The sequence below is a fragment of the Rana temporaria genome, chromosome 2 (genome assembly GCF_905171775.1).
Source record: "Rana temporaria chromosome 2, aRanTem1.1, whole genome shotgun sequence".
NCBI classification, from domain to species: Eukaryota; Metazoa; Chordata; class Amphibia; order Anura; family Ranidae; genus Rana; species Rana temporaria.
In genome coordinates this window covers 69,657,976-69,684,338 of record NC_053490.1, presented here as the reverse complement: position 1 = coordinate 69,684,338, position 26,363 = coordinate 69,657,976, and the positions used below count along the sequence as shown (strand labels likewise).

The 26,363-nt window shown below is 46.2% G+C and overlaps 1 protein-coding gene across 1 annotated transcript in view; it reads right to left on the bottom strand.

Annotated features, from left to right (window-relative positions):
* Positions 1–5,372: 5,372 nt before the first annotated feature.
* VPS36 (vacuolar protein sorting 36 homolog) overlaps positions 5,373–26,363 on the bottom strand; it is a 75,762-nt gene continuing 54,771 nt past the window's right edge. Inside the window, exons 9-14 of the mRNA XM_040340343.1 lie at positions 25,729–25,863; positions 25,569–25,634; positions 19,877–19,941; positions 16,506–16,590; positions 11,882–11,958; positions 5,373–5,580 (exon numbers count right to left, since the gene is read on the bottom strand). Of these exons, the coding sequence (XP_040196277.1) occupies positions 5,487–5,580; positions 11,882–11,958; positions 16,506–16,590; positions 19,877–19,941; positions 25,569–25,634; positions 25,729–25,863 (522 nt within the window). The 3' untranslated portion in view covers positions 5,373–5,486. The remainder of the gene's footprint in view (positions 5,581–11,881; positions 11,959–16,505; positions 16,591–19,876; positions 19,942–25,568; positions 25,635–25,728; positions 25,864–26,363) is intronic.

The following is a 26,363-nucleotide window of genomic DNA, read 5'->3' as shown; positions in this document are numbered from 1 at the left end:
TCTATAAAAGAAAAAATACCAATACTTTAGAAAAAAAACAATATTGTTTACTTTTTACTACAAAACCTAACGACGGCGGCGTGCGCGTGCTCGCCGCATCGATGAGATGCCGATGCGAGTGCCTGGCGGCCGTGATGTCCGCCAGGGACTCGGGATCGGCGGCTACAGGGACAAGACGTAGAGCTCTGTGTGTAAACACAGAGATCCATGTCCTGTCAGGGGACAGAGGAGACCGATCTGTGTCCCTTGTACATAGGGACATAGATCGGTCACCCCCCCCAGTCACCCCCCCTCCACTTACAGTTAGAACACAATTTATGGTACACATTTAACCCCTTCCTCACACCCTATTGTTAACCCCTTCAATGCCAGTCACATTTATACAGTAATTAGTGCATATTTATAGCACTAATCGCTGTATAAATGTGAATGGCGCCAAAAATGTGTCAAAAGTGTCCGATGTGTCCGCCATAATGTCGCAGTCACGAAAAAAATGCTGATCGCCGCCATTAGTAGTAAAAAAAAATAATAAAAAAATAATAATAATTCTGTCCCCTATTTTGTAAGCGCAATAACTTTTGCGCAAACCAGACGCTTCTTGCGATTTTTTATATTTTTTTTCCCCCAAAAAATATGTAGAAGAATACGTATCGCCTAGACTGAGAAAAAAAATGTTTTTTAAAAAAAATTGGGCTATTTATTACAGCAACAAGTAAAAAATATTGTTTTTTTTTTTCAAAATTGTCGCTCTATTTTTGTTTATAGCGCAAAAAATAAAAACCGCAGAGGCGATCAAATACCACCAAAAGAAAGCTCTATTTGTGGGAAAAAAAGGACGCCAATTTTGTTTGGGAGCCACGTCGCACGACCGCGCAATTGTCAGTTAAAGTGACACAGTGCCACAAGCTGAAATTTCACCTGGTCAGGAAGGGGTATATGTGCCCAGTAAGGAAGTGGTTATAGTGTTACAAAGCCAACAACAGTAAAATCAGACTGTATATGCAGTAAAGCATGCTTGTTATACTCACTGTGGAACCCAAAGGGTTAATCATCTGCATTGTGTAAAAAGGCTGTTTGATCCTGTCTTCTCCATACTCCCCTTCTTCCACTGTCCCCAATCCATTACCTGATCAAAAAGAGCCTTGGGTGCACTCTGCACATGCTCAGTTTGGTGTGTATTGCTTGAGAGTATTTTTTCTTTTTCTTGGAGGGTGCGTGTAATCAGCAAAGGGCCAATCAGCACTGTCCAGACAGAGGGTATTGCAGCCTCATAGGACAGCCAGAGGAGAATGAAAACTCCTCCTACAAGCTTTAACCAGTGCTCAGCCAGGCACTGATAGAAGTCACAAGACTGCTATATACTGCTGATGAGAAAAGTTATTTAGCAGTTTATATTTACTAAAATAATTGCATTTCCATGTTCTGTGTACTGTGGGAGAGCAGATATAGTGAATGCAGGGTCCTGGGTTTAGTAACATTCACTTTAAACTTTGACAAAAATAAATAAATAAACAAGATAGAAAATGGAAGCCAATTGGCTACAAAGCACAATTTTAGTGAATCAACCCCACTGTGTCTGTGCAGCCGTGTGCCCCAATAAAAAGGAGTGTGACTCCGGCACGGGATGCATGCAATACCTGTGCTGTAAAAGACAGCTCTGCGTGTGAATGGACCCCTTATTGGGCAAGTAGGGGAGACTGCTGTTATAGGCAAAGCTTTAACCACTTGCCGACCGCCGCACGCTGATGTACGTTGGCAGAATGGCACGGGCAGGCAGATTGGCGTACAGGAACGTCCATTTGAATCGGCCGCCCAGCAGGCCCGCGCCTCTCGAGTGCGGCCGCGGGTCCCGGGAACTCGATGTTCCCGCGAGTTGTGAGATTGCGGTCGGCATGAGCAAAACAGAGGAATGCTTTTGTAAACAAGGCATTCCCCTATTCGGCCTTCCGTGATCGGAAACGGTCATCAGTGATGCGTCACGTGTAGCCACGCCCCCAAACAGTTAGAATCACTTCTTAGGGAATACCTAACCCCTGCAGCGCCACCTAGTGGTTAACCCCTTCACTACCAGTGTCATTTTTACAGTAATCAGTGCATTTTTATAGCACTGATCACTGTAAAAATGACAATGGTCCCAAAATGGTGTCAAAAGTGTCCAATGCGTCCGCCATAATGTCACAGTCACGATAAAAATCGCTGATCACCACCATAACTTGTAAAAAAATATATTAATAAAAATGCCATAAAACAGTCCCCTATTTTGTAGACGCTATAACTTTTGCGCAAACCAATTAACGCTTATTGCAATTTTCTTTTACCGAAAATATAGTAGAAGAATACGTATCGGACTAAACTGTGTTTATAGCGCAAAAATTTAAAATCACAGAGGTGATCAAATACCATCAAAAGAAAGCTCTATTTGTGGGGAAAAAGGACTTAAATTTTGTTTGGGAGCCACGTCGCACGACCGCGCATTTGTCAGTTAAAGCGACGCAGTGCCGAATCGCAAAAAAAGTGTCCCGGTCTTTAACCACCAAAATGGTCCGGGGCTTAAGCGGTTAAAGAGGAAGCAAACCCTGATGGTTTTATTTCCTCTTTATTCCCCTGCAAAGAAAAAGCATAATTACGGTAGCCCATTATGTGGCACTTACCTGCAAACAAATCCTGTGATGTCCGCGCTGGTGGAAGCATCCAATCTTCGCCCCTCCTCCTTCCGGGGCCGTGGACTCCGGCTCTGTGATTGGCTGGAGCCGCGTGACGTCACTCCCACATTTCCTCCCCAGCATGTGCCGCCAGTCACGGCACATGCTGGGGAATAAACGGCACGAAGGGCATCATCGGCGCACTACAAGGTAAATATCTCCTAAATGGCGCACCTTTAGGAGATATTTTCAGTACATATAGGTAAACCTTATTATAGGCTTACCTATACGTAAAATTGTCTCAGGAGGGTTAACAACCACTTTAACTGATAACAATGGCTCACGTTTCACTGTAAGCTTAACCACTTAAGGACCCGCTCACGTATATATACGTCATCACTTTAAAAATGGATATCTCGGTAACGGCAGCAGCCGCTGCCACAACCAAGATAACCATCTTTCCTGTGAGCAGTCCTTTAAACGATAACGGTGGTCTCCACAACAGATTCGCCGCAAGATCACGTTATTGGCGGCGGGAGAGGGCCCCCCCTCCCGCTGCTCTCCCGCGCCCTCCGCCGCCAGCAGCGGCGGAGGCGATTGGGTCCTGTCTCCTGCTCGGCTGGGATACGAGTGAGGGGAAGATGGCCCCACCCGTCTCTATAGCATAGCAGGGCGGAAGCGACGTCAAAACGTCACTTCCGCCCATAATGACAATTTATTTTATTTTTTTGCATTTTAGTCTAAATATGAGATCTTAGGTCTTTTTGACCCCAGATCTCATATTTAAGAGGACCTGTCATGCTTTTTTCTATTACAAGGGATGTTTACATTCCTTGTAATAGGAATAAAAGTGACCCCTTTTTTTTTTAGTGTAAAAATTAATAAAATTAATAAAAATAAATAAGAAAACAAAAAATATTTTTTTTTAAAGCGCCCCGTCCCGATGAGCTTGCGTGCAGAAGCGAACGCATACGTTAGTAGCGCCCGCATATGAAAACGGTGTTCAAACCACACAAGTGAGATATTGCCACAATCATTAGAGCAAGAGAAATAATTCTAGCCCTAGACCTCCTCTGTAACTCAAAAGATGTAACCTATAGAATTTTTTTGAAGCGTGACATGTTGGGTATCATTTTACTCGGCGTAAAAAAAAAATTGGGCTAACTTTACTGTTGTCTTATTTTTTAATTCAAAAAAGTGCACTTGTAAGACTTTTTGACAAAAAGTATTGCAATGACCGCCATTTTATTCTCTAGGGTGTTAGAAAAAAAAATATATATATATATATATATATATAATGTTTGGGGGTTTTAAGTAATTTTCTAGCAATTTCTAGCAAGTAATCTTGTAAACACCAAGTATGAAAAAAAGGCAAGGTCCTTAAGTGGTTAAGGAGGAAGCAGGCAAGGAAATAAGGGACTATTGAACACCAAAACATTTAAGTATACGGCACCACAATATACTTTCTTAATAGAAAAATAAAGATATAATAGATGGTAGTTGATATAAAGCATGATTTATTTGCAGATATCAGTTACAACACTGATATTTGTTTTTACACATGACATACAAATCAGAAAGTTTACTACAACCAGTAAAGCCACCGCATCATCAGACTGACCTTGGAGTGACAAACAAGAAGAAAGAACGGCCTCCTTGGAGTGACAACACCCACTGAAATATATGAGACTAAACCTTCAAGCCACGTGACTTCTTCCTGGACAGAGTCATCCACTAGGTTGGGGATATGCAATTGGTGGACCTCCAGCTGTTGCAAAACTACAAGTCCCATCATGCTTCAGCCTCTGTTTGTCATTCTTGTGGGTGTCAGTCTTGCTGTGCCTCATGGGACTTGTAGTTTTGCAACAGCTGGAGGTCCACCAATTGCATATCCCTCCCTGCACTAGGTGATAATTTTTTAGCAGGCTGCTAGATCTAATCTCAGGAATATACTTCAGAATGGAAGCCATTTTTGCTTTGAAGTTGAAGGGAATCTATCATCAAGAAAAATACCTGTGCGATAAACCACTGTAAAGCCTCATACACACGATTGGATTTTCAGCGGACAAAGCGTAGGACTTGTGTCCGAAGGGCGTTGGTTGCGAACTTGTCTTGCATACAAAACGGCAAAGAATTGCCAGCCAACAAACACGAAAAACAACGTGGTTTTCCAGCTCTTTAGCGCCACCCTTTGGGCAACTTCTGCTAATGTTGTGTTGTGGTGAGCATTGCTTCTGAGCATGCGTGTTTGTACGTTGGAGTTTAATCCGACAGACTTGTGTACACAGGATCGAATAATCCGACAACACACATTTGTTGGCGGACAATTTTAAAGCATGCTATCCCACATTTGTCTGCGGAAAATCCGATGAAGCATAAAAACAATCGGATTTTCCGACAACAGCCTGTCATCACACAATTCCCGTCGGATAATCCGATCGTGTGTACGAGGCTTTAGAAGTTACTAATCTCGGACTCCTGGTGACAAAATAGTACTGCCTGCAGTAAAGCAAAGAATGTTCAGCTTCGGGGACCCAGAACCAGCCTGCAATCCAGAAGACGAAGGATAGCAGCTTCAATCGGAGCATTCTCACACAGGTAATCTGCTTATGATGGACTCCCTCTACATAGACCCATATGCCAAATTTTCTATTGCACGTTGCATTGAGCTGCAGTTGAAGGATAGCTGAGAGGCCAGAAGCTCCATTCCCCCTCATCTTCCTCATATACGTTTTTACTTTCTTTAGATGTCCTTTACATGATCCCCCACAGACAGTACACCTTGTAAGCTCCACAGCAAATCACACCGAACACCACGTCCTCCAATGCTTCTCATGTCCGATGTTAAGTCTGCGTCAGAAATAGGTTTGGGTAAAAGCGCAACCCTTCCACAGAGTCATCCCGGCAGAGGTGGCCCATGTTCTCTGCAAGCAGAAGTCTGCAATAAACAAAAATATGATTGGATGAAGAAGGACAACACAATGATCAACTCTGTAATGATCACAAACAAGTAATTCAAGTAGAACTATAGGCAAAACTTTTTCTTTCATTTTGGAGAGAGCAGAGGCGGCTCTTTAATTAGGCGGTCGCCTAAGGCCTCGCACTCACAGGGGCCTCACAGCTGCCTAACTTACCAAATGCATTACCCCAGTTTTGAGGGACAGGGGACCTCAACGTTACTGTGCTCAGGCAGCGTTAAGAGCCCTGACTCAGGAGCTGGGCCATCAGCGTCCCTAACAACCAGTGAATATCGGTGACACCACCCCTTGTGACGTCAATGACCCAGCATGCCCTCAGTCAATGATGTCACAAGGGGGTGGGTTCAGCAGGTGACATCACCGGGTGGACCCCGCCCCTTAGTTTTAAAAGAGCAGGATCTGGGGGCCACCTTGTTAAAGGGGGCTTGCAGATCCCGATAAGCCCCCTGCCCGAAGACCCCCACAGGATTGTGGGGAAGAGGCTCTTGTCCTTGAATTATTTTTCTCATCATGGGTGTGAGTGGGGCCCCACGTCAAGTTTTGCCTAAGGCCTCACAAAGCGTAGAGCCGCCTCTGGGAGAGAGTAAGGGAAGGTTATAACCCCTGTAATATAAGACGATTTCCCTTCACTTCCTGTCTCAAAGCCAAGCAGGAAGTGAGAGGAAATCCCTGAAAATTAAAGGAATCTCCTGGGCCTCCCAGGTCACCAGAACTAGTGTTCCGATGGGAAGATTTCCTCTCTATTACCTTTCTGGGGACAACCCAAAATGTGGGATTTTATTTTCCTTTCGCTTTCAATGATAACGGTAAATAGGACAAATAGAGAGGGGGAAATCTCCTTAAAGGGGTTGTAAAGGTAACATTTTTTCCCCTAAATAGCTTCCTTTACCTTAGTGCAGTCCTCCTTCACTTACCTCATCCTTCCATTTTGCTTTTAAATGTCCTTATTTCTTCTGAGAAATCCTCACTTCCTGTTCTTCGGTCTGTAACTCCACACAGTAATGCAAGGCTTTCTCCCTGGTGTGGAGCGTCGTGCTTGCCCCCACCCTTGGACTACAGTCGAGTCAGGATGCCCACTAACACACAGCTCCTTTCTCTATCTGCAACGTAGGGAGTGTCCTGACTCTCCTGTAGTCCAAGGGAGGGGGCGAGCACGACACTCCACACCAGGGAGAAAGCCTTGCATTACTGTGTGGAGTTACAGACAGAAGAACAGGAAGTGAGGATTTCTCAGAAGAAATAAGGACATTTAAAAGTAAAATGGAAGGATGAGGTAAGTGAAGGAGGACTGCACTAAGGTAAAGGACGTTATTTAGGGAAATAAATTGTACCTTTACAACCCCTTTAATAGTGGCACAGACAGCAATAAAAACCTGGCAGATGTTCTAATCTAAACAAGTTTGTCTGCAGTTAAACTTTCATTATTGATTAAAATATTGAACACTGCAACAAATACAGTATGGACTGAATGTATGATCTATCAGTAACAACATGCAGAAAATATCATTTAATTGATTAGTTGCCAGACGCAAACTTACAGATCTTTGTTCGATCAATGAGAAACTATCAATAAGATTCTACCATGGCTGATCAACTTGCCAGCGGTTACATCGATTGAAAGCTCACTATATCAATTGAATGGAGAGTCTATGGTTTGGGGTCCTGATCATTTTAGTCACCTCAAATGATCAATTGAATTGTCATATAGATATGTGTATGGCCACCTTAAAGTGGTGAAAACCCATTACAACCACTTTAACCTACAGGTAAGACTAGATAAAGGCTTACCTGTAGGTGCAACAAATATCTCCCAAACCTAAAAGGTTTAGGAGATATTTGCAGAAAATACCGGCACCGATGTCTACGGCACATGCGCCGTAGACATCGGGCGCAGGCGCACTGAGCGTGTCGCTTCTAACGGCGGTCATGCCGTTAGTGACGGCACCAGCGCGAGTGACGTCATCGCTGCTCCGGCCAGTCACAGCGTCGGAGCAGCGATACCCGGAAGTCACTCCGGGTATCAAGGCGGCGACGAAGGTGGTCACCCAGGACCAATGCGGGGGCTTCGATCTCAGGTAAGTACTACATAATGAGCTAGTATGCTATTGCTATGCATACTAGCTCATTATGCCTTTGCCTTGCAGGGTGTTTTTTTTATTTTTTACAGAGGGTTTACTTCCTCTTTAAAGTGATTGTAAAGTCAAGTTTTTTAAACTAAAATAATAAAGACGTTTATACTTACCTGCTATGTGCAATGGTATTGCACAGAGCGGCCGCTTATCTCCTATTTTGGGGTCCCCCCACCGGCACTCTCCGCTCCATCTCTTCAGCACATGCCCCCCATTGCAAGCCGCTTGCTATGGGGGTACATATGTGGGCTTGCTCCTGAGCTGGGCTGTGTGCGTCCATAGATACACACAGCATGGCTTGGTGCTGCGCCCTCCCCACTAGATTTGACTGACAACAGCAGGAGCCAATGGCTTCCCCTGCTATTGGCAAAGCCTCTGAGACCAGAAAGAGGGGAGAGAAGATCTGCAGTTGGGAACAGCACTGGATCAACAAAAGGACTCAAGTTAAGCCAGTAAAGCCACCACATCATCACAGTCTGGCCTTGGAGTGATTACACCCACTGAGGGTAGGGGAAGGGGGTAATAGGCAGTGCAAGGGTTTTTCCTTAAAGCGGTTGTAAACCTGCATCAAAATTTTTTATTTTTTTTTCTCCTGCAAGGCAAAAGTCATAATGAGCTAATATGCACCGCATATTAGCTCATTATGAAATACTTACCTCGGAACGAGGTGTGTAGAACTTACCTGGTCCACGCCGAGCGAGATGTCCTCTTGCCTGGCGTGTCTTCCAGGTATCGCCGCTCCAGCGCGGTGATTGGCTGGAGCGGCGATGACGTCACTCCCGCGCGTGCGCGCGGGAGATTTAAATTCGGCAAAGTCCGGCGGCTGCCGGTCCTTTCGCCGTAGATCCCCCCTGCGGATGCGCTGCGGCGCATTGCGAGGGGAATATCTCCTAAACCGTGCAGGTTTAGGAGATATTCTCCTTACCTACAGGTAAGCCTTATTATAGGGGGCGAGGAAGGGGTTAAAGGGGTTGTAAAGGAAAAAGATTTTTTTCACCATAATGCATTCTATGCATTAAGGTGAAAAAACTTCTGAACACACCGGCCCCCCGTTATACTTACCTGACCCCTCGAAAGTCTCGTGCTTGGCCCCGACATCCTCTTCGCCGCTCGGCCTGGCCGCTGATTGGCTAGAGCGGATGGATTGGAATGGCTGGCGCTGCTGTCAATCACATCCAGTGACGCAGTGCGCTGAGGGGCGGGGCCGAGTGATACAGTGAGCGGCTATGGCCGCTCGCCGTATCACGGGAGCGCGCCCGCAAGGACTACAGACAATGCGAGCTCTTGCATGAACGTGTGTAGTTTGTGCAGGGAGGACCAGAGACAGCTGCCCAGGGACCCCAGAAAACGTGGATCAGGGCCACTCTGTGTAAAACGAGCTGCACAGTGGAGGTAAGTATAACATGTTTGTTATTTAAAAAAAAAAAAAAATTGTTTACAACTCATTTAAGTATGTCCTAGTGAGTGATTCTAACTGTGAGGGGGCTGGGCTACTAGTGACACGACACTGATCACTGCTCCCGATGACAGGGAGCAGTAGATCACTGCCCTGTCACTAGGCAGAACAGGGCTACTTGTTTACATAGGCATCTCCCCGTTCTGCAGCTCCGTGATACGATTGTGGGTCCCACGGGCACGGTAACGTAGCTTGCGGCAAATTCAAAGGGACGTACAGGTACGTCCCTTTGCGCAGCTGTGCCATTCTGCCGACTTAAATGTACAGGCGGCGGTTGGCAAGCAGTTAGATAGAATTAGCATCTATTTTGTGTTCCTTTATGCAACACAAATGGCACAATGTGCACAGGAATGTTGGGTCTATGTGGACATTTAAGCCTCGTACACACGATCCGATTATACGACAGGAATTGTGTGATGACAGGCAGTTGTCGGAAAATCTGACCGTTTGTATGCTCCATCGGACAATTGTTGTCGGATTTTCCGTGGACAAATGTGTGTTGTCGGATTATCCGATCGTGTGTACAAGTCCGTCGGACAAAACTGCAAAGTACAAACATTCATGCTCAGAAGCAATGCTCACCATAACACAACATTAGCAGAAGTTGCCCAAAGGGTGGCGCTAAAGAGCTGAAAAAACACGTAGTATTGTGTTTGTTGCCCGTCAATTCTTTGCCATTTGTATGCAAGAGAAGTTCCTGGCCAACGCCCTTCGAACAAAAGTCGCATGCTTTGTCTGCTGAAAATCCGATCGTGTGTACGAGGCTTTTGACACCTTTGTGCATGTTTAGGCTGGAGTTCGGCTTTTAACCACTTGCCGCCCGCCAATGACATATTGACGTCGGCAAAGTGGTTGTAGAATCCTGACTGGACGTCATATGACGTCCTCAGGATTCTGAGCCGCTGCGCGCCCCCGGGGGCGCGCATCGCGGCGATCGTTGTTGCAGGGTGTCAGTCTGACATCCCGCAACACCGATCTCGGTAAAGAGAGTCTCTCACGGAGACTCTTTACCACGTGATCAGCCGTGTCCAACCACGGCTGATCACGATGTAAACAGGAAGAGCCGTCGATGGCTCTTCCTCACTCGCGTCTGACAGACGCGAGTAGAGGAGAGCTGATCGGTGGCTTTCCTGACAGGGGGGGTTCGCGCTGATTGTTTATCAGCGCAGCCCCCCCTCGGATCGCCACATGGACCACCAGGGAAGGGCAAAAAAAAAAAAGTCTGGAAAAAAAAAATGATGCCAAAAAAAAGATGCCAATCAGTGCCCACAAATGGGCACTGACTGACAACATAAGTAAATCAGTGCCGCCCCACAGTGTCCATCAGTGCCGCCCCACAGTGTCCATCAGTGCCGCCCCACAGTGTCCATCAGTCCCACCCCACAGTGTCCATCAGTGCCACCCCACAGTGTCCATCAGTGCCACCCCACAGTGTCCATCAGTGCCACCCCACAGTGCCCATCAGTGCCACCCCACAGTGCCCATCAGTGCCACCCCACAGTGCCCATAAGTGCCACCCCACAGTGCTCATCTGTGCCACCCATAAGTGCCGCCCATGAGTGCCCATCAGTGCCGCCCATGAGTGCCCATCAGTGCCGCCCATGAGTGTCCATCAGTGCCGCCTATGTGTGCCCATCAGTGCCGTCTATGAGTGCCCATCAGTGCCGCATACCAGCGCCGCCAATCAGTGACACCTCATCTGTGCGCGTCAGTACTACCTCGTCGATGTCCATCAGTGCCATCTCATCTGTGCCCATCAGTGCCACCATATCAGTGCCCGTAATTGAAAGAGAAAACTTACTTATTTACAAAAAAATTAGTTGTTGCGCAAAAAAAAAAAAAAAATCGCAGAGGTGATCAAATACCACCAAAAGAAAGCTCTATTTGTGGGGAAAAAAGGACGCCAATTTTGTTTGGGTACAGTGTAGCATGACCGCGCAATTGCCATTCAAAGTGCGACAGTGCTGAAAGCTGAAAATTGGCTTGGGCGGGAAGGTGCGTAAGTGCCTGGTATGGAAGTGGTTAAAGCGGATCTCCCATGCAATAACGTTTGTTTTTTTTTAGTCTATTTACATAGCTAAGTGCAGGGCTTAAAGAAACTTACTTCTCTCCGCTCTAACGTCCGCTCCGCTCTATTTCTGTGCTGAAAAATAACTTATATTCCTTCCGTTTCCATTTTGAGTGTTGGCAATACATACGGGCAGGGACTTCCTGGTTGCGGTGACGCTGTGTTCCCAGCATCCACCGCTCACGCAGCGCGGACCATGGGCGCCAGCGTCTGTGTTGCCATAGCAATGGCAGGCGTTGTGATTTCTCATGTAAACACAGCCTCAGCTACACAGCCACAGCCTCAGCGCGTCACTTCCTGCTAAAGAAATACCGCGAGATTTGATATGACGGCTGCGCAGTGAAGGCAGGGAGCTATGGAGAGAAGCTCCCACTGCACAGCATCGAACGGGAAGTGACGCAATGCCCGTAAAATTCCCGCAACGACGCAGACCGGAAGCCTCAGCAATGTACAGGTACTGTACATATTTACAAAATGAAAACATCCATATTTAGCATTGTTGATAGCGCAAATGTAAATGCAGTAATGTTGTAATTAGGGTGGAGCTCCGCTTTAAGAATCATCATCTTTCTGTCAACTTTGTCGGCCGGTAAAACAAATATAAATACCTTTCTTTGGCCAGCAGAACAGACATTCCCACTATTTTGGCAAATTCCTCAGAGGTTAATGATCCCCTTTCAGATACCTGTTAAAAAGTAAATAAAAACAATTATCATTCATTTTGATGCTTTGTAATATTTGGTTCATCGTTTGAACAATTAGATACAAAAACACACAAATAAATGCAGCTCTTCATTCAATAATATATCATTAAATAGATCTAGTAATAGTTATTCACATTCAACTGGACTTGTTCTGCAATGTCTCGATGTTCATCGCTTCTCCAAGCCACTTCTTCTATTTCAATGAGTGTGAGGAGGATATCCCAGCATTTACAGGCATAGACAAATGCCAATGATATACAGTACAGCAGGCATGTCCAAAGTCCGGCCCGCGGGCCAATCGCGGCACGCGTTCCGGTTTTGAACGGCCCGCCTGGTTGTTTGGACATATATATCTTTTGTGGCATCCGACGATCTCCCAGCGCCGGGACCACAAAGATGTATATGCCTTGGAGGACAAGGAGGAGGCGGGACGAGCGCCGTACACACACACACAAGAACATTTCCTGTTTACGGCCGGCCTCTGTAATAGGAAGTCCCGTCTCCGGTGCTGCCATTGGACGGCTGTTCTGTCCATCAAACGAGGCAGGACTTTCTATTAAAGAGGCGCTCGTGAGTGCATTCCTGGCAATGGTACTGCATTCCTGGCAATGGTGCGTGCATTCCTGGCAATGGTACTGCATTCCTGGTAATGGTGCGTGCATTCCTGGCAATGGTGCGTGCATTCCTGGCAATGGTGCGTGCCTTCCTGGCAATGGTGGGTGCCTTCCTGGCAATGGTGGGTGCCTTCCTGGCAATGGTGTGGCATTCCTGCCAATGGTGCGTGCATTCCTGCCAATGGTGCGTGCATTCCTGCCAATGGTGCGTGCCTTCCTGCCAATGGTGCGGGCATTCCTGCCAATGGTGCGGGCATTCCTGCCAATGGTGCGGGCATTCCTGGCAATGGTGGGTGCATTCCTGGCAATGGTGAGTGCATTGTTGGCAATGGTGAGGCTACATTCATGGCAATGGTGGATCTGCAGATGGGCACCTGTGAGGCTACAGATGGGCACTGACCCTTATTTTGCTTCACAGTTCTTTATTTAAAATGACAAAAAAATAAATCCTGAAACTTCCCTCTTAAAGTGAAGGTGTGTGCTATACGCCAATAAATACGGTATATCCAAACTAGAAAAGATACAATTTCTGGGGAAATTGTGCGACGTGGTCTTGCCTCCACCAATACTCCTGACTGGAGACAGTGCCCCTGGAGATGTAAATGTGATCCAACAGTGTGTCAATCCAGTTCGATCCATTGTCCCATCAAAACAGCACCATCAGCAAAATAGTCGGCCCTCACGCATGTTCACTTCATCAAATCTGGCCCTCTTTGAAAAAAGTTTGGACACCCCTGCAGTACAGCAAATAATGGGCTATTTTCCTGACACTCACTGAAGAAGTGGCTTGGATAGACTATGAAACACCTTCAACATTAATCAATAAGTCCAGATGAATGTGACCAACTACTACTAGACATACCCTGACCTGAATAAATGAAAACCTTTGTACATATCATTCCATTTATTTTAATAAATGCAATGAAAAAATAAAAAAAACTTGGTATTAGCCTCTTGGGGCAAAATAGCAGAGCTCAGACTAGGAGGGGACAGAAGCAGCACTAGCAGCCAATTGACTGTTCTGCAGTGATTATGTAACAAGGATTAACAAGGAATAGAGGCGAGAGCAGATTGACAGAAAGATGAGATTTACCGTCTTCTGCTTCTCCACCACTGTCCAATAACAGTTTGAGGGCCTGAACCTCAGAACTAGATAGAAATACAAATAGTTTAGCAGGTAAATTATGTTTTTTGTCTACCGTGTATCCCCAAAAATAAGACCTAGGGCCAGATTCACGTAGATCAGCGGATCTTAAGATCCGCTCGATCTACCTGATTTAAGATCCGCTCCCGCAAGTTTGAGAGGCAAGTGGGTAATTCACAAACCACTTACCTCCAAACTTGCGGCGGCGGATCGTAAATCCCCCAGCGGAATTCAAATTCCGCGGCTAGGGGGAGTGTACTATTTAAATCAGGCGCGTTCCCGCGCCGATTTAAATGAGCATGCGCCGTCCGCGGAATTTCCCGGCGTGCATTGCTCCCACTGACGTCGCTAGGACGTCAGTGGTTTCGACGCTTACGTAAACGACGTCCATCCGTATTCGAGAACGACTTACACAAACGACGTTAAAAAATTTAAAATCGACGCGGGAACGACGGCTATACTTAACATTGGCTGCGCCTCATAGAAGCAGGGGTAAGTAAACGCCGGGAAAGCCGCTACGGAAACGTCGTAAGAACACTGCGTCGGGTCCGCGTACGTACGTGAATTCGCGTATCTCGCTGATTTACATATTATTCAACGTAAATCAGCGGGATCGCCCCCGGCGCCATTTTCAAATTGAAAATAAGATCCGACAGTGTAACACAGTGTAACACTGTCGGATCTTAGCCATATCTATGCGTACCTGATTCTATGAATCAGACACATAGATAGGACCAATGTAAGTCAGAGATACGACAGTGTATCTGGAGATACACCATCGTATCTCTTTGTGAATCTGGCCCCTAGTGTTATTTTCCAGGAGGGCTGCAATATAAGCCCTACCCCGAAAATAAGCCCTAGTTTAAAATGCTTGTAAAATCCTATAATCCACTCTATTACAGTATTACATAATGTACAATGTGTGTTTCTGTAATATAAATGCGGGGAAGAGAGCTCCCGGAAGGTGACAGAAGTGCAGAGCGGTGCTATAATGGTATTTGGTAAAATTGTATTACAGAAACACACACATTGTATATTATATAATACTGTAATAGAGTGGATTATAGGATTTTACAAGCATTTTAACTCAGTTCACACTGGGGATTCCTGTCAGGCAGGGAGAGAGGGGGAGAGAAGACAGCACATTACATAAGACCTACCCCGAAAATAAGCCCTACTGTGTCTTTTGTTGCCAAAATGAATATATATATATATATATATATATATATATATATATATATATATATATATTTTTTTTTAAGGAAACACAGTATGTACGGTATGTACTTGTCTGTAGTTCAGCTTTAAGCAAGGCCATTTGGTAATTGTACACAAATGTTTCCCACGTGGATATCAGCCATGTCCAACAAAGACACAGATCCTCTCCAGTACATTAGGACTGTATCCTGGACTGTGCCAGGAGAAATATCCAGGCTTGTTCAGCCTGCTTTACCCAAGTCGTCCACCAGGGACAGAGAGGAACACAGAAAGCAGAGCTTAGAGGGGTTGTAAACTCTGTACTACCACTTTTACCTACAGGTAAGCCTATAATAAGGACTATAATAAGGTTTACCTGTAGGTACCATGAATATCTCCTAAACTTGCATATTTATTGCACAATATCCGCACGTGGCACTCATGGCATTTCTTCAGGAGCCGTGCCGTGACCAGCAGCTCACGCACCAGAGCCCGTGAACCCGGAAAAAACGCCAGGAGACAGCTGCAACAGATTCGATCTAAGGTAGGTATATCATATTGAGTTAGCAGCTCATTATGCCTTTGTCTTGCAGGTTTTTTTTTTTTTTTTCAAAGCTTACAACCACTTTAAAGAGTAATTAACTCGCCATACTTTTCTCCTATCTAACAGTCTGGATTAGCATCGGCAGCCTTTTCCTGGCTCCTCCTAGGTGCTAGTCTTTGGAAGTGGTGGCTGGTGGCTTTTTGTTTGGGGGGGTGGCAAACAACAGAACCCCCCACCCCCGGGGCGACTCAAACCCCCCCCCCCCCCCCAGCTGTCTGCTGTTCGGTCCACCAGCACTTACCCCATCTACGGTGGGCATCGGCAGGGAACCTTCCAGGAGCAGCGGCAGGGATCGAGCATCGGCTCTTCTCCTCCTCGTTTCGGCTGTGTGTCTCCTCTCCCACGCATCCAATAGGATAGCCTGTCCTTTCAGTCAATCGTGTGACAGGTATCAAACCCACTTCCCGATTGGCCGGGAGGAGGATCAGTGTTGCAACAGCGAATATTCATTCGCTGTTGCAACACACCTGGGTGGGCTCCGGACGCATCCTCTGCGACCCGAGCCCATCCTATTTTTAAACCTATTAGAGCCTCAGGTGCTTAAAAAAAAAAACTGGCCGCTGTAATTCATGCGCCCGGTGCCCTGAAAGGGGTCGGACGCATGAATAGGGGGTGGCTGCGGCGGCCATGATCATGAATCTATCCATTGCATATAGGGGGGTGGCCTGGAGAGAGGGGGCGCCCCTAATGGACAGACCGCCCCTGGTCTTTGGGCATCTTTATTAGCCGGTGCAGGATGACCTAACTACTGCGCATGCACAGGAATCGGTCATCCCTGCGCAGTTTATATGCCATAGAAGACTGAGGAGGCAGATAGGTACATTTTACTGCAGAAGAGACATTGCACGTCTCTTATGAAATAAATAGCCTGCCTGCTGGTTAGTTTTTTTTAAAATGCCTTTAGTTTGACTTCAAGTAAAAAAGGTAGAAAATCTCCAGATATATAAGAGCTGTGACTGGACGTCGTACCGTTTCTAAAGCAGCAGCAACCATTTCCTCTTCGTTGTGAGACTGATGTTCAATTACCATGACGCCACTATCAAAAATACGCAGCCTGTAAAGCAGAATGAAATTGAATTAGAGCCCAAAGGTACCCACACATTGTACACTACTATTCAAATTAAAGACGTATATCAATTGTAAAATATATAGAATACACAAAACGAAATTTGGCCGGTGCGGCAGAGACCGGCTGAATTTCGATCTGTGTGTGGTCCTCTCTGCCCGACAGAAGTTGATCAGTAGATAGACTTCTGGCAAACAAGACAACTGGAAAACAGAGAAGTCCCACAGTCAGAATATAATGGCACTAATACATTCAGATTATCCCACATCTGTTTCAGGCCTAACATAGGAACTGGACCCAATTCTTCACAGAGAGAATGGACCTCCCAATAAGAAAACCTTGCCAGGTCCCCGACTTGGCACCTGACCCCTCTGTGTTTTATAGTTAAATAAAGTACCCCCAAAAGAAAGCTCCATCTCAAAAAATTAAAGCGGTAGTAAACCCACTGCTGATTTTTTTTTCTCTCTCATACCTGAAAAGCAAAAGCCATAATGAGCTAGTATGCACCGCATACTAGCTCATTATGAAATACTTACCTTGGAACGAGGTGTGAGGAACTTACCTGGTCCACGCCGAGGGAGATGTCATCTTACCTCGGCGTGTCTTCTGGGTATCGCCGCTCAAGCGGCGATACCCAGAAGAGTGGCTGGAGCGGCGATGTCGGGAGATTTCTGTCCGGCAAGGTCCGGCGGCTGCTGGGCCTTTAGCCGAGGATCCCCGCTGCGCATGCGCCGCTGCAGTCAGCGGCGCATTGCGAGGGGAATATTTCCTAAACCGTACAGGTTTAGGAGATATTCTTTATACCTACAGGTAAGCCTTAATATAGGCTTACCTGTAGGTAAAAGTGGTAGTACAGAGTTTACTACCACTTTAATATAAAATATATCTGGGTGATTGCCAGTCAAACTAACACAGGATGGAAAACCTAAAAATGGCGTGGTATTACCCACTTGCCGATTGCCCTCCGTCGATTGACGGCGGCAGAATGGCACACCTGCGCAAATCGCCTTAGTTGTATGGTGGGCGGTTTTTAGGAGTATAGGGGGCGTGTGCCCACTGCATCCATAAGAAGCCGATGCATGTGCACAGCGGCCAAGATGTCTGCTGGGCACTCACGATTGCTCCTGACAGGGCAAAAATATTGTGTTCTGTCAGGGGAGAGGAGACAGAGCGTGTGTTCTTAGGCTGCATTCACACTATAACGCGGCATATTTTGCCGCGGCGTATTGTACCGCAATTTGCCGCGACACATTGTTGTCTATGCCGAACGCCGCCTGAAAAAAAGGATCCGAGACTTGTTTTCAGGCGGCAGGCGTACGGCGTTTCGGCGTTCGGCGTGAGATGTGAACCATCTCATAGACAACAATGTAAAATCGCCCCTCCAGCGGCACGAGCGTCAGGCGTAAATACGCCAAGGTGTGAATGCAGCCTTAGTATATAGGAACAACGATCCGTCTCCTCCCCCAGTCAGTGCCATCCTCCCACAGTTAGAACACACACTGAGGGAACACATTTAACCCCTTGATCGCCCTCTAGTGTTAACCCCTACCCTTCCAGTGACATTTATACAATAATTAGTGCATTTTTATAGCACTAAATCGCTGTATAAATGTCAACGGTCCCAAAAATGTATCAAACGTGTCTGATCTGTCTCCCGCAATGTCGCAGTCCAGATAAAAATCGCAGATCGCCGCCATTACTAGTAAAAAAATTATTATAAAGAATAATAAAAATGCCATAAATCTTTTTCTTTTGCGCAAACCAATCAATCAATATACGCTTATTGCGTACGGCCTAAACTGATGAAGAAATTAATTTCTTTTTTGGGATATTTGATATACCGTGTTTCCCCGAAAACATATTAATTTTGGCAACAAAAGACCCAGTAGGGCTTATTTTCGGGGGAGGTCTTACCTGCCTGACAGGAATCCCCAGTGTGAACCGAGTTAAAATGCTTGTAAAATCCTATAATCCACTCTATTACAGTAGTATATAATGTACAATGTGTGTGTTTCTGTAATATAATTGTACCAAATACCTTCATTATTGCACTGCTCTGCGCTTCTGTGACCCGCTGGAGCTCTCTTCCCCTCAATTAAATTACAGAAACGCACACATTGTACATGATATACTACTGTAATAGATTGGATTATAGGATTTTACAAGCATTTTAAACTAGGGCTTATTTTCGGGGTAGGGCTTCTATTTCAGGCCTCCTGGAAAATAACGCTAGGTCTTATTTTCGGAAAAACACGGTAGCAAAAAGTAAATATTGTGTGTTTTTTTTTTCTTAAATTGTTGCTTTTCTTTTGTTTATAGCGCAACAAGTTAAAAATACCACCAAAATAAAGCGCTATTTGTGGGAAAAAAAAGGACATAAATATTTTTTTTTTGGTACAACGTCGCAAGTTAAAAATTACACAGTGCCCATTTGCAAAAAAAATGGCTTGGTCAGGAAGGGGTTAAACCCTCCCGGGGGCTGAAGTGCTTAAAACCGTGCCTGGAACTGTGGTAATTCATCCCAGCACAGTTTTTCTGTGTATCATCATTAGAATTGCTGGCTGTTTAACTGGCAATTGTTGGCTGCCCAGGGACTTATTCACAGTTCAAGACTGCTAGCCTTGGAGGATGGAGGTGATTGAAGTATTGTTTTGGTCTTATTCACACAGGCGTAACCTATCAGTGCACCCATGCAAAGGGTTGTCTTTGCCTGCATGGGATGCATAGGTGCTCCATGCATACCCGTGCAGGCAGCCCCATTCATATCTACTGGGACTCAGTGGCTACATAGATGCAGCCGCTGGTTCCAATTTGACAGCCATGCAGATGTGTGTCCCTGAATGCAGTGTGCATTGGCATAACTGTCGAATTGGGACCAGCGGCTGTGTCCCAAAAGACATTGAGGGGGCTGCCTGCATGCAGATGCAGGAAACCAATGTGCATTCCATGCAAGAAAACATGGCCCTTTGTATGGGTGTATGTATGAACGAGCCCAAAGTGATAAATGAATCAGCTCCTAGGCTAGCAATATTGATGCAGAGTTATAAGAATAGGGATAAGTATTCATCTATGCGATAGTGGGGATGGATAAAGTCTTCCCAAGTTGGATATAAAAGAGGAAGTGTTACCCAAGGCTATGCCCACGATCTTCATACAAAAAAACTTATTTGTCATATAGAAAGGAAAACAGAGAATGGGAGATCTGTGGCACAGGCTGCAGGCAGAAAACAAAGGTCATAGTAAAAGGCACAGGAGGAAATGTCCAGTTTCTTACCGGACAGGAAGCTTCAGAGATTCAAACATTCTGCAGGCGTTTACTAGATCCTCTGGAGACAGCAACTGCAAGACAGCATCACATATTCAACACTTGTCTATGGTAAGACTAGAATTCTCGGTTTTACGTTTTTTTGTTTTTTTCAAATAACGTTTTTTATTTTATTTTACAAAACATACCAGCAGGTAAAATACAGAAAGTCAACACTGTAACACAAGCACTTCAGCAGTATGTCAGTACAACCAGTGCATTGTAAAATACAGTACACCAATAGACAAACAGCCGGGGGGACCCTGCCAACTACACATGAGGGCTGAAAACTGTGAAGTACGGTCTCCCAGCAACTTATAGATATATCCAGGAAAAAGAAAGAGAAGAAAGGGAAAAAACAGTAAGAGAGAAAGAGGAGGGGGGGGGGAGGGTAGGATAGCCCGACTGTGGGCTCAGGGCGGGTCCTCCCGCAGGTGCCACTCCTCCCATACCTTATCATGCACATCAAGTCTGTCCTGGAGTCGGGCTGACATTTTTTCCATCAGCTCAATGTCTTTTATCCTAGTATATAGGTCTTCTGTTTTAAGTTTTAAAAAACTCTTTACTGTGAAATTCTAAAAAAGTCTTAGTAAGTACTCCGATATGAACCTATAAAATGACTGTACTATGCTAGCACTCAATACAAAATATATTTTAATGTGCCTGTGAGAGAGTGTGTCAGAGAAACAATCTTGCCAGCCGCCGTCGTGCGCGCATGCTTGGTGGAAAGGCACTTTGGCGCATTTGCGGGTCGGTAGAACAGCGCGCGCATGCGCGATCCGGTGGCATGGCGCGCGTGCGCACAAGCACACCAATCAGAATCCTGGCAGGCCTATATAAAAGTCAGCTCAGGCCCCATGACAGGTTGCTGGTTTGTTGTCAGCTCCTGCTTAACCTTCCTGTACCTGAACTTATTGTGACCCAGATCGGCTTGACTACTCTGCTCTCTCTCCCCTGGACCTGACCCCTGGCTTGTCTCTCGGATTTGCTGCTTATCTCCAGCCCCTGACCTTCGGCCTGCACCTGGGACCTGCTACTCTCTCCAGCCCCTGACCTCCTGCTTGCACCTCGGATCTGCCTATCTGTCTCAGCCCTTGATCTCCTGTTTTGGACTTATTGAACTGTCTTCCTGTCTCTGGTATCTGACCCACGGCCTGCCCTTTATTGACCTCCCCCCAGCCTTGCTCCTACAGTTCAGCACTACCTGATCTCCTAGCAAGCTTCACCTTCCCTGCTGGTAGCCAGTGCCTCTTCGCGCCATCCTCCCTCTGTCTCACCTCCAGGGGGCGGAGTGCGCCAAGTCGCAAGGGTGAGCCGCTCTCGGCCTCAGTGAGTACATACCTGACAGAGCGTTTTTAAAGTGAACAAGTTAGGAGTGATTGGGATTGAATATTATTATTATTAGGGTTGTCCCGATACCGATACTAGTATCGGTATCGGGACCGATTCCGAGTATTTGCGGGAGTACTCGTACTCCCGCAAATACCCCCGATACCAAAATAGAATACTCCGTCCCCCCCCCCGCCGCCGCATCCCGTCGCTACAACGCATCCCGCCGCATTCCCCGCTTGGTTAATACGGGCGGGGAACATTACAGCATTCATTTGAATAGCTGTAGTCTTTCCCGCCCGCCGCGTATAGACACTCACCCTTGCTCGGGTGAACTGTCCAATCCCGAGCAAGGGGGAGTGTCTATACGCAGCGCGGCGCCAATCATTACAGCTGTTCAAAGCTGTAATGTTCCCCGCCCATATTAAGCAGTCGGCGGCAGCGGAGATGCGGCGCGATGAAGGTAAGGGGGACAGGACATGGCTGCATATGGGGAGACCTTGCTGGATGTGGGGGACATTGATATGGGGAGACATTACTGGATACGAGGGACATTACTGGATACGGCGGACATTACTGGATACGGCGGACATTACTGCATACGGGGGACATTACTGCATACGGGGGACATTACTGCATACGGGGGACATTGCTAGATACGGGGGACATTGCTGCATATGGGGGACAATGCTGGATATTGGGACATTGCTGGATACGGGGACATTGCTGGATATTGGGACATTGCTGGATGTGGGGGACATTGCTGGATGTGGGGGACATTGCTGGATATGGGGGACATTGCTGGATATTGGGACATTGCTGGATGTGGGGGACATTGCTGGATGTGGGGGACATTGCTGGATACGGGGGACATTGCTGGATACGGGGGACATTGCTGGATACGGGGGACATTGCTGGATACGGGGGACATTGCTGGATACGGGGGACATTGCCGGATATGGGGGACAATGCCGGATATGGGGGACATTGCTGGATATGGGGGACATTGCTGGATATGGGGGACATTGCTGGATATGGGGGACATTGCTGGATACGGGGGACATTGCTGCATACGGGGGACATTGCTGGATGTGGGGGACATTGCTGCATACGGGGGACATTGCTGGATGTGGGGGACATTGCTGGATGTGGGGGACATTGCTGGATGTGGGGGACATTGCTGGATACGGGGGACATTGCTGGATACGGGGAACATTGCTGGATATTGGGACATTGCTGCATGTGGGGGACATTGCTGGATGTGGGGGACATTGCTGGATGTGGGGGACATTGCTGGATACGGGGGACATTGCTGGATACGGGGGACATTGCTGGATACGGGGGACATTGCTGGATACGGGGGACATTGCTGGATGTGGGGGACATTGCTGGATGTGGGGGACATTGCTGGATATGGGGGGACATTGCTGGATATGGGGGGACATTGCTGGATATGGGGGGACATTGCTGGATATGGGGGGACATGGCTGCATTTGGGGACACATTTAAAAAAAAGTATCGGTATTCGGTATCGGCGACTACTTGAAAAAAATTATCGGTACTTGTACTCAGTCCTAAAAAAGTGGTATCGGGACAACCCTAATTATTATAATAAATGTTTATTACGATCTAAGATAGAGAACACCTCCATAACTTTCAGGGGGAGGTGTTCTGTAATTCAGTGTTAAAGAACTTGGGTAAGGCTGACAACACTGCTGTATACCCAAAAGCATTTTTTTCCCCCATTTAGAAAACACTAAGGGAAGGGTTAAACCTGCTATCAGATTATTATTTTTTTCCTGTGGCTCATTAGGGAGATTTCCCTTCAAAATATTTCCTCGGTTTATGTTCTGGTGGCGACTCAAAATGATGGGATTTCCACTTTCATTCACCGCAACAAAGATTTTTTTTTTTCAAAAAGATTAAGACCTGGATCACACCTATGCATTTTTTTTGTGCGTTTTCAGTTTTGCAGAAACACACTAGTCCATTTAACATGGTTTCCTATAGATGTAGTTCGCATCTGTGCATTTTATGAAAAGGGCCAGGGACTTTTTTCTGGTTTTCTGGTTTTTGGTTCCATAGACTTGAAAAATTGAAAAATGCAAAATGCACCTGCAGCAATATGCAAACTGCAATGGTGTAAACCAGGCCTTAGCATACAATGTATCAATGGTGGTAGATACAGACAGATCCAAATACTTGTATCCAGGAGCCCTTCCCAATTCGATGCCTCTTGTATCTGCCAGGGCAGACAAACACAATACACCAAGGATGCAACAAATGTGGCTGACTTTGTCTTATATATTGAGCTTATCATATGTAAAATACACAATCAGAATTTGGGAAGGTACTTTTCAACCGTATAATTGACATGCTTATTTGTTTTTAGATCACAAAAAAAACAAGAATGGAGATACTCAATTCCAAAAATCCAGAGTACATTTACTAATACATCCGATACCGGAAAGTTCACCTGCTCCTCTTATGTGTTTCACTCTATTGGGAGCATAGTCAGAGAGACTCTCTGACTAAGCTCCTGATAGAGTGAAACGAGTAAAAAGAGACAGTGGACTTTCCGTATATTGGATGATATAAATAAATGTACTTTTGGAGGTTGAGTATCTCCATTCTCGTTTTTTTTTTTTGTGCTACCATTACGGTCCCGATACCACTTTTTTAGGACCGAGTACGAGTACCGATACTTTTTTTCAAGTACTCGCCGATACCGAATACCGATACTTTTTTTTAAATGTGTCCCCAAGTTCAGCCATGTCCCCCCACAAATGCAGCCATGTCCCCCCCCATATATGCAGCCATGTCCCCCCCCATATATGCAGCCATGTCCCCCCCATATCCAGCCATGTCCCCCCCATATGCAGCCATGTCCCCCCCCATATCCAGCCATGTGCCCCCCATATCCAGCCATGTCCCCCCCCATATCCAGCCATGTCCCCCCCATATCCAGCCATGTCCCCCCCATATCCAGCCATGCCCCCCCCATATCCAGCCATGTCCCCCCCCATATCCAGCCATGTCCCCCCCATATGCAGCCATGTCCCCCCCATATGCAGCCATGTCCCCCCCCATATCCAGCCATGTCCCCCTCATATGCAGCCATGTCCCCCCCATATGCAGCCATGTCCTCCCCATATCAGCCATGTCCCCCCCCTTATGCAGCCATGTCCCCCTTACCTTACATGCTGCCGCGCCGCATCCCCGCTTGGTTAATACGGGCGGCGAACATTACAGCTTTCATTTGAATAGCTGTAGTCTTTCGCGCCGCGTATAGACACTGCCCCTTGCTCGGGATTGGACAGTTCACCCGAGCAAGGGGGAGTGTCTATACGCGGCGCGGCAGGAAAGACTACAGCTATTCAAATTAATGCTGTAATGTTCCCCGCCCGTATTAACCAAGCGAGGATGCGGCGGAGCGGTGGGATACGTCGGCGGCGGCGGGGGGGGGGGGGGGGGGGGCGGGGGAAAGGATTCTATTTCGGTATCGGGGGTATTTGCGGGAGTAAGATACTAGTATCGGTATCGGGACAACCCTAGCTACCATTCTGAAAATACTAAATGACTGGCTGACTCTGGCTTTCCCAAAGAAACCATGCAGCAAATGATGTCATCATGACAACTAGCAATTATGGCAACTAACATTTTTTCACGAGAAGTCCGCATTGGAACCCTACATACTTCCCCCTATACATGATTATTTGAATTGGAACAGGAGGTGCTCACCCAGATAGAAAGCAATCATGCTGTAAGTTTAAAAATGCTAAGCTATTGCTAGACTTGCCAGGCTTCTCAAGTTCGTTTGCGAATTGCAAGTCCACATTGCATGACTGCAGATCAACATTCTTTACAAACATTCTGCAAATCTGCTGCAAATTCTGGTTCAGTTATGTTGTGCAATAGTCATCCCACCACAGGGGTCACTGTAGATTAACAGAGCTCTTGCTGTAGACTCGCCACTGCAACTTTGCGCTTGCTAGAGATTTGCCATGCTAATTTGCTACAAATTGGAAAAGTGTCAATTAGAACTTGTGCTTCAAGTGCTCTGGAAGTGTACAACGTGCCTGTGAAAATGTGCAGCAAGTTAGCAGACTTACAATTAAACACTGCCACAAATTTGTGGCACGTTATCCTTGCTATCTGGGTAGTAGTAAAAATGCATTAGCACAGCAGATGGATTCATTTTGTGCCAATAAAGATTTACTTTGGGCCTTTATAAAGGAGAGTGGCTTTTGTTCAATCTGTTGAGATGTCATACTATGGAATTAAGTTATATGAACCAGATCGGGTGACAATGGGCACCATATACCATACATACCTCCATGCCCCTGGCTCTGTTAACTAGACAGTATACTTCTGTAAGAGACATTATACCTCCTCGTTCCTGGAAAAGGAAAACATATTGGGAGATGATACCGCGTTGAACATATAATATACACAGATTCACAAATGAACGTATCCAAATTTACATAACAAACCTCTAATGGGTTTTGTAACATTGTGGCCAGCTGCTTTGCCAGTTGCATGTGGTAATGAGTGCCCGATCCATGAGTTTCCCGGGTCACTGGATTGGCAATGCCCATGCTCAAGAGGTAGGATTTAAACCGAATGGTCTGCAAATATAGAAACACAATTCATGATTATATTGTCATATGACTAGGAGGAAAGTAAATAAAATTCAACTGTTTGTAGAGATTTTCAAATTGGCTTCAAAATCCCTGCAGTCGGCTCTGAACTGTCTCTCCAGAAGGTCACAAATCCATTCTCGGGATGCTGAGCTGACCTCTGCTACTGAGAATATTACTTGTCTGACTGTCTTCTGATTCAAAGGCTTCAATAAGTTGAAGAAGTGACTGACCTAGAAAAAGATCCGGAGTCCTGACTTGACTGACTCAATAGCGGCACACTTGCCCCAGGCTGGACACCTAAAGCACTGAAGCCAGAGACAGCCAAACAGCTGGCAATTTCACAAGGGGAGAGGAATGGCAGGCAGGATATTTCTCTTCTTACAGGTTTCCTTTAATTAGTTTACCAGAATATGGTGTATTAAATCTGGCACCAACTATCACTAAAATGTTTTTAGGAGGGACTGGCCTTTTAAATGGACTTTCTA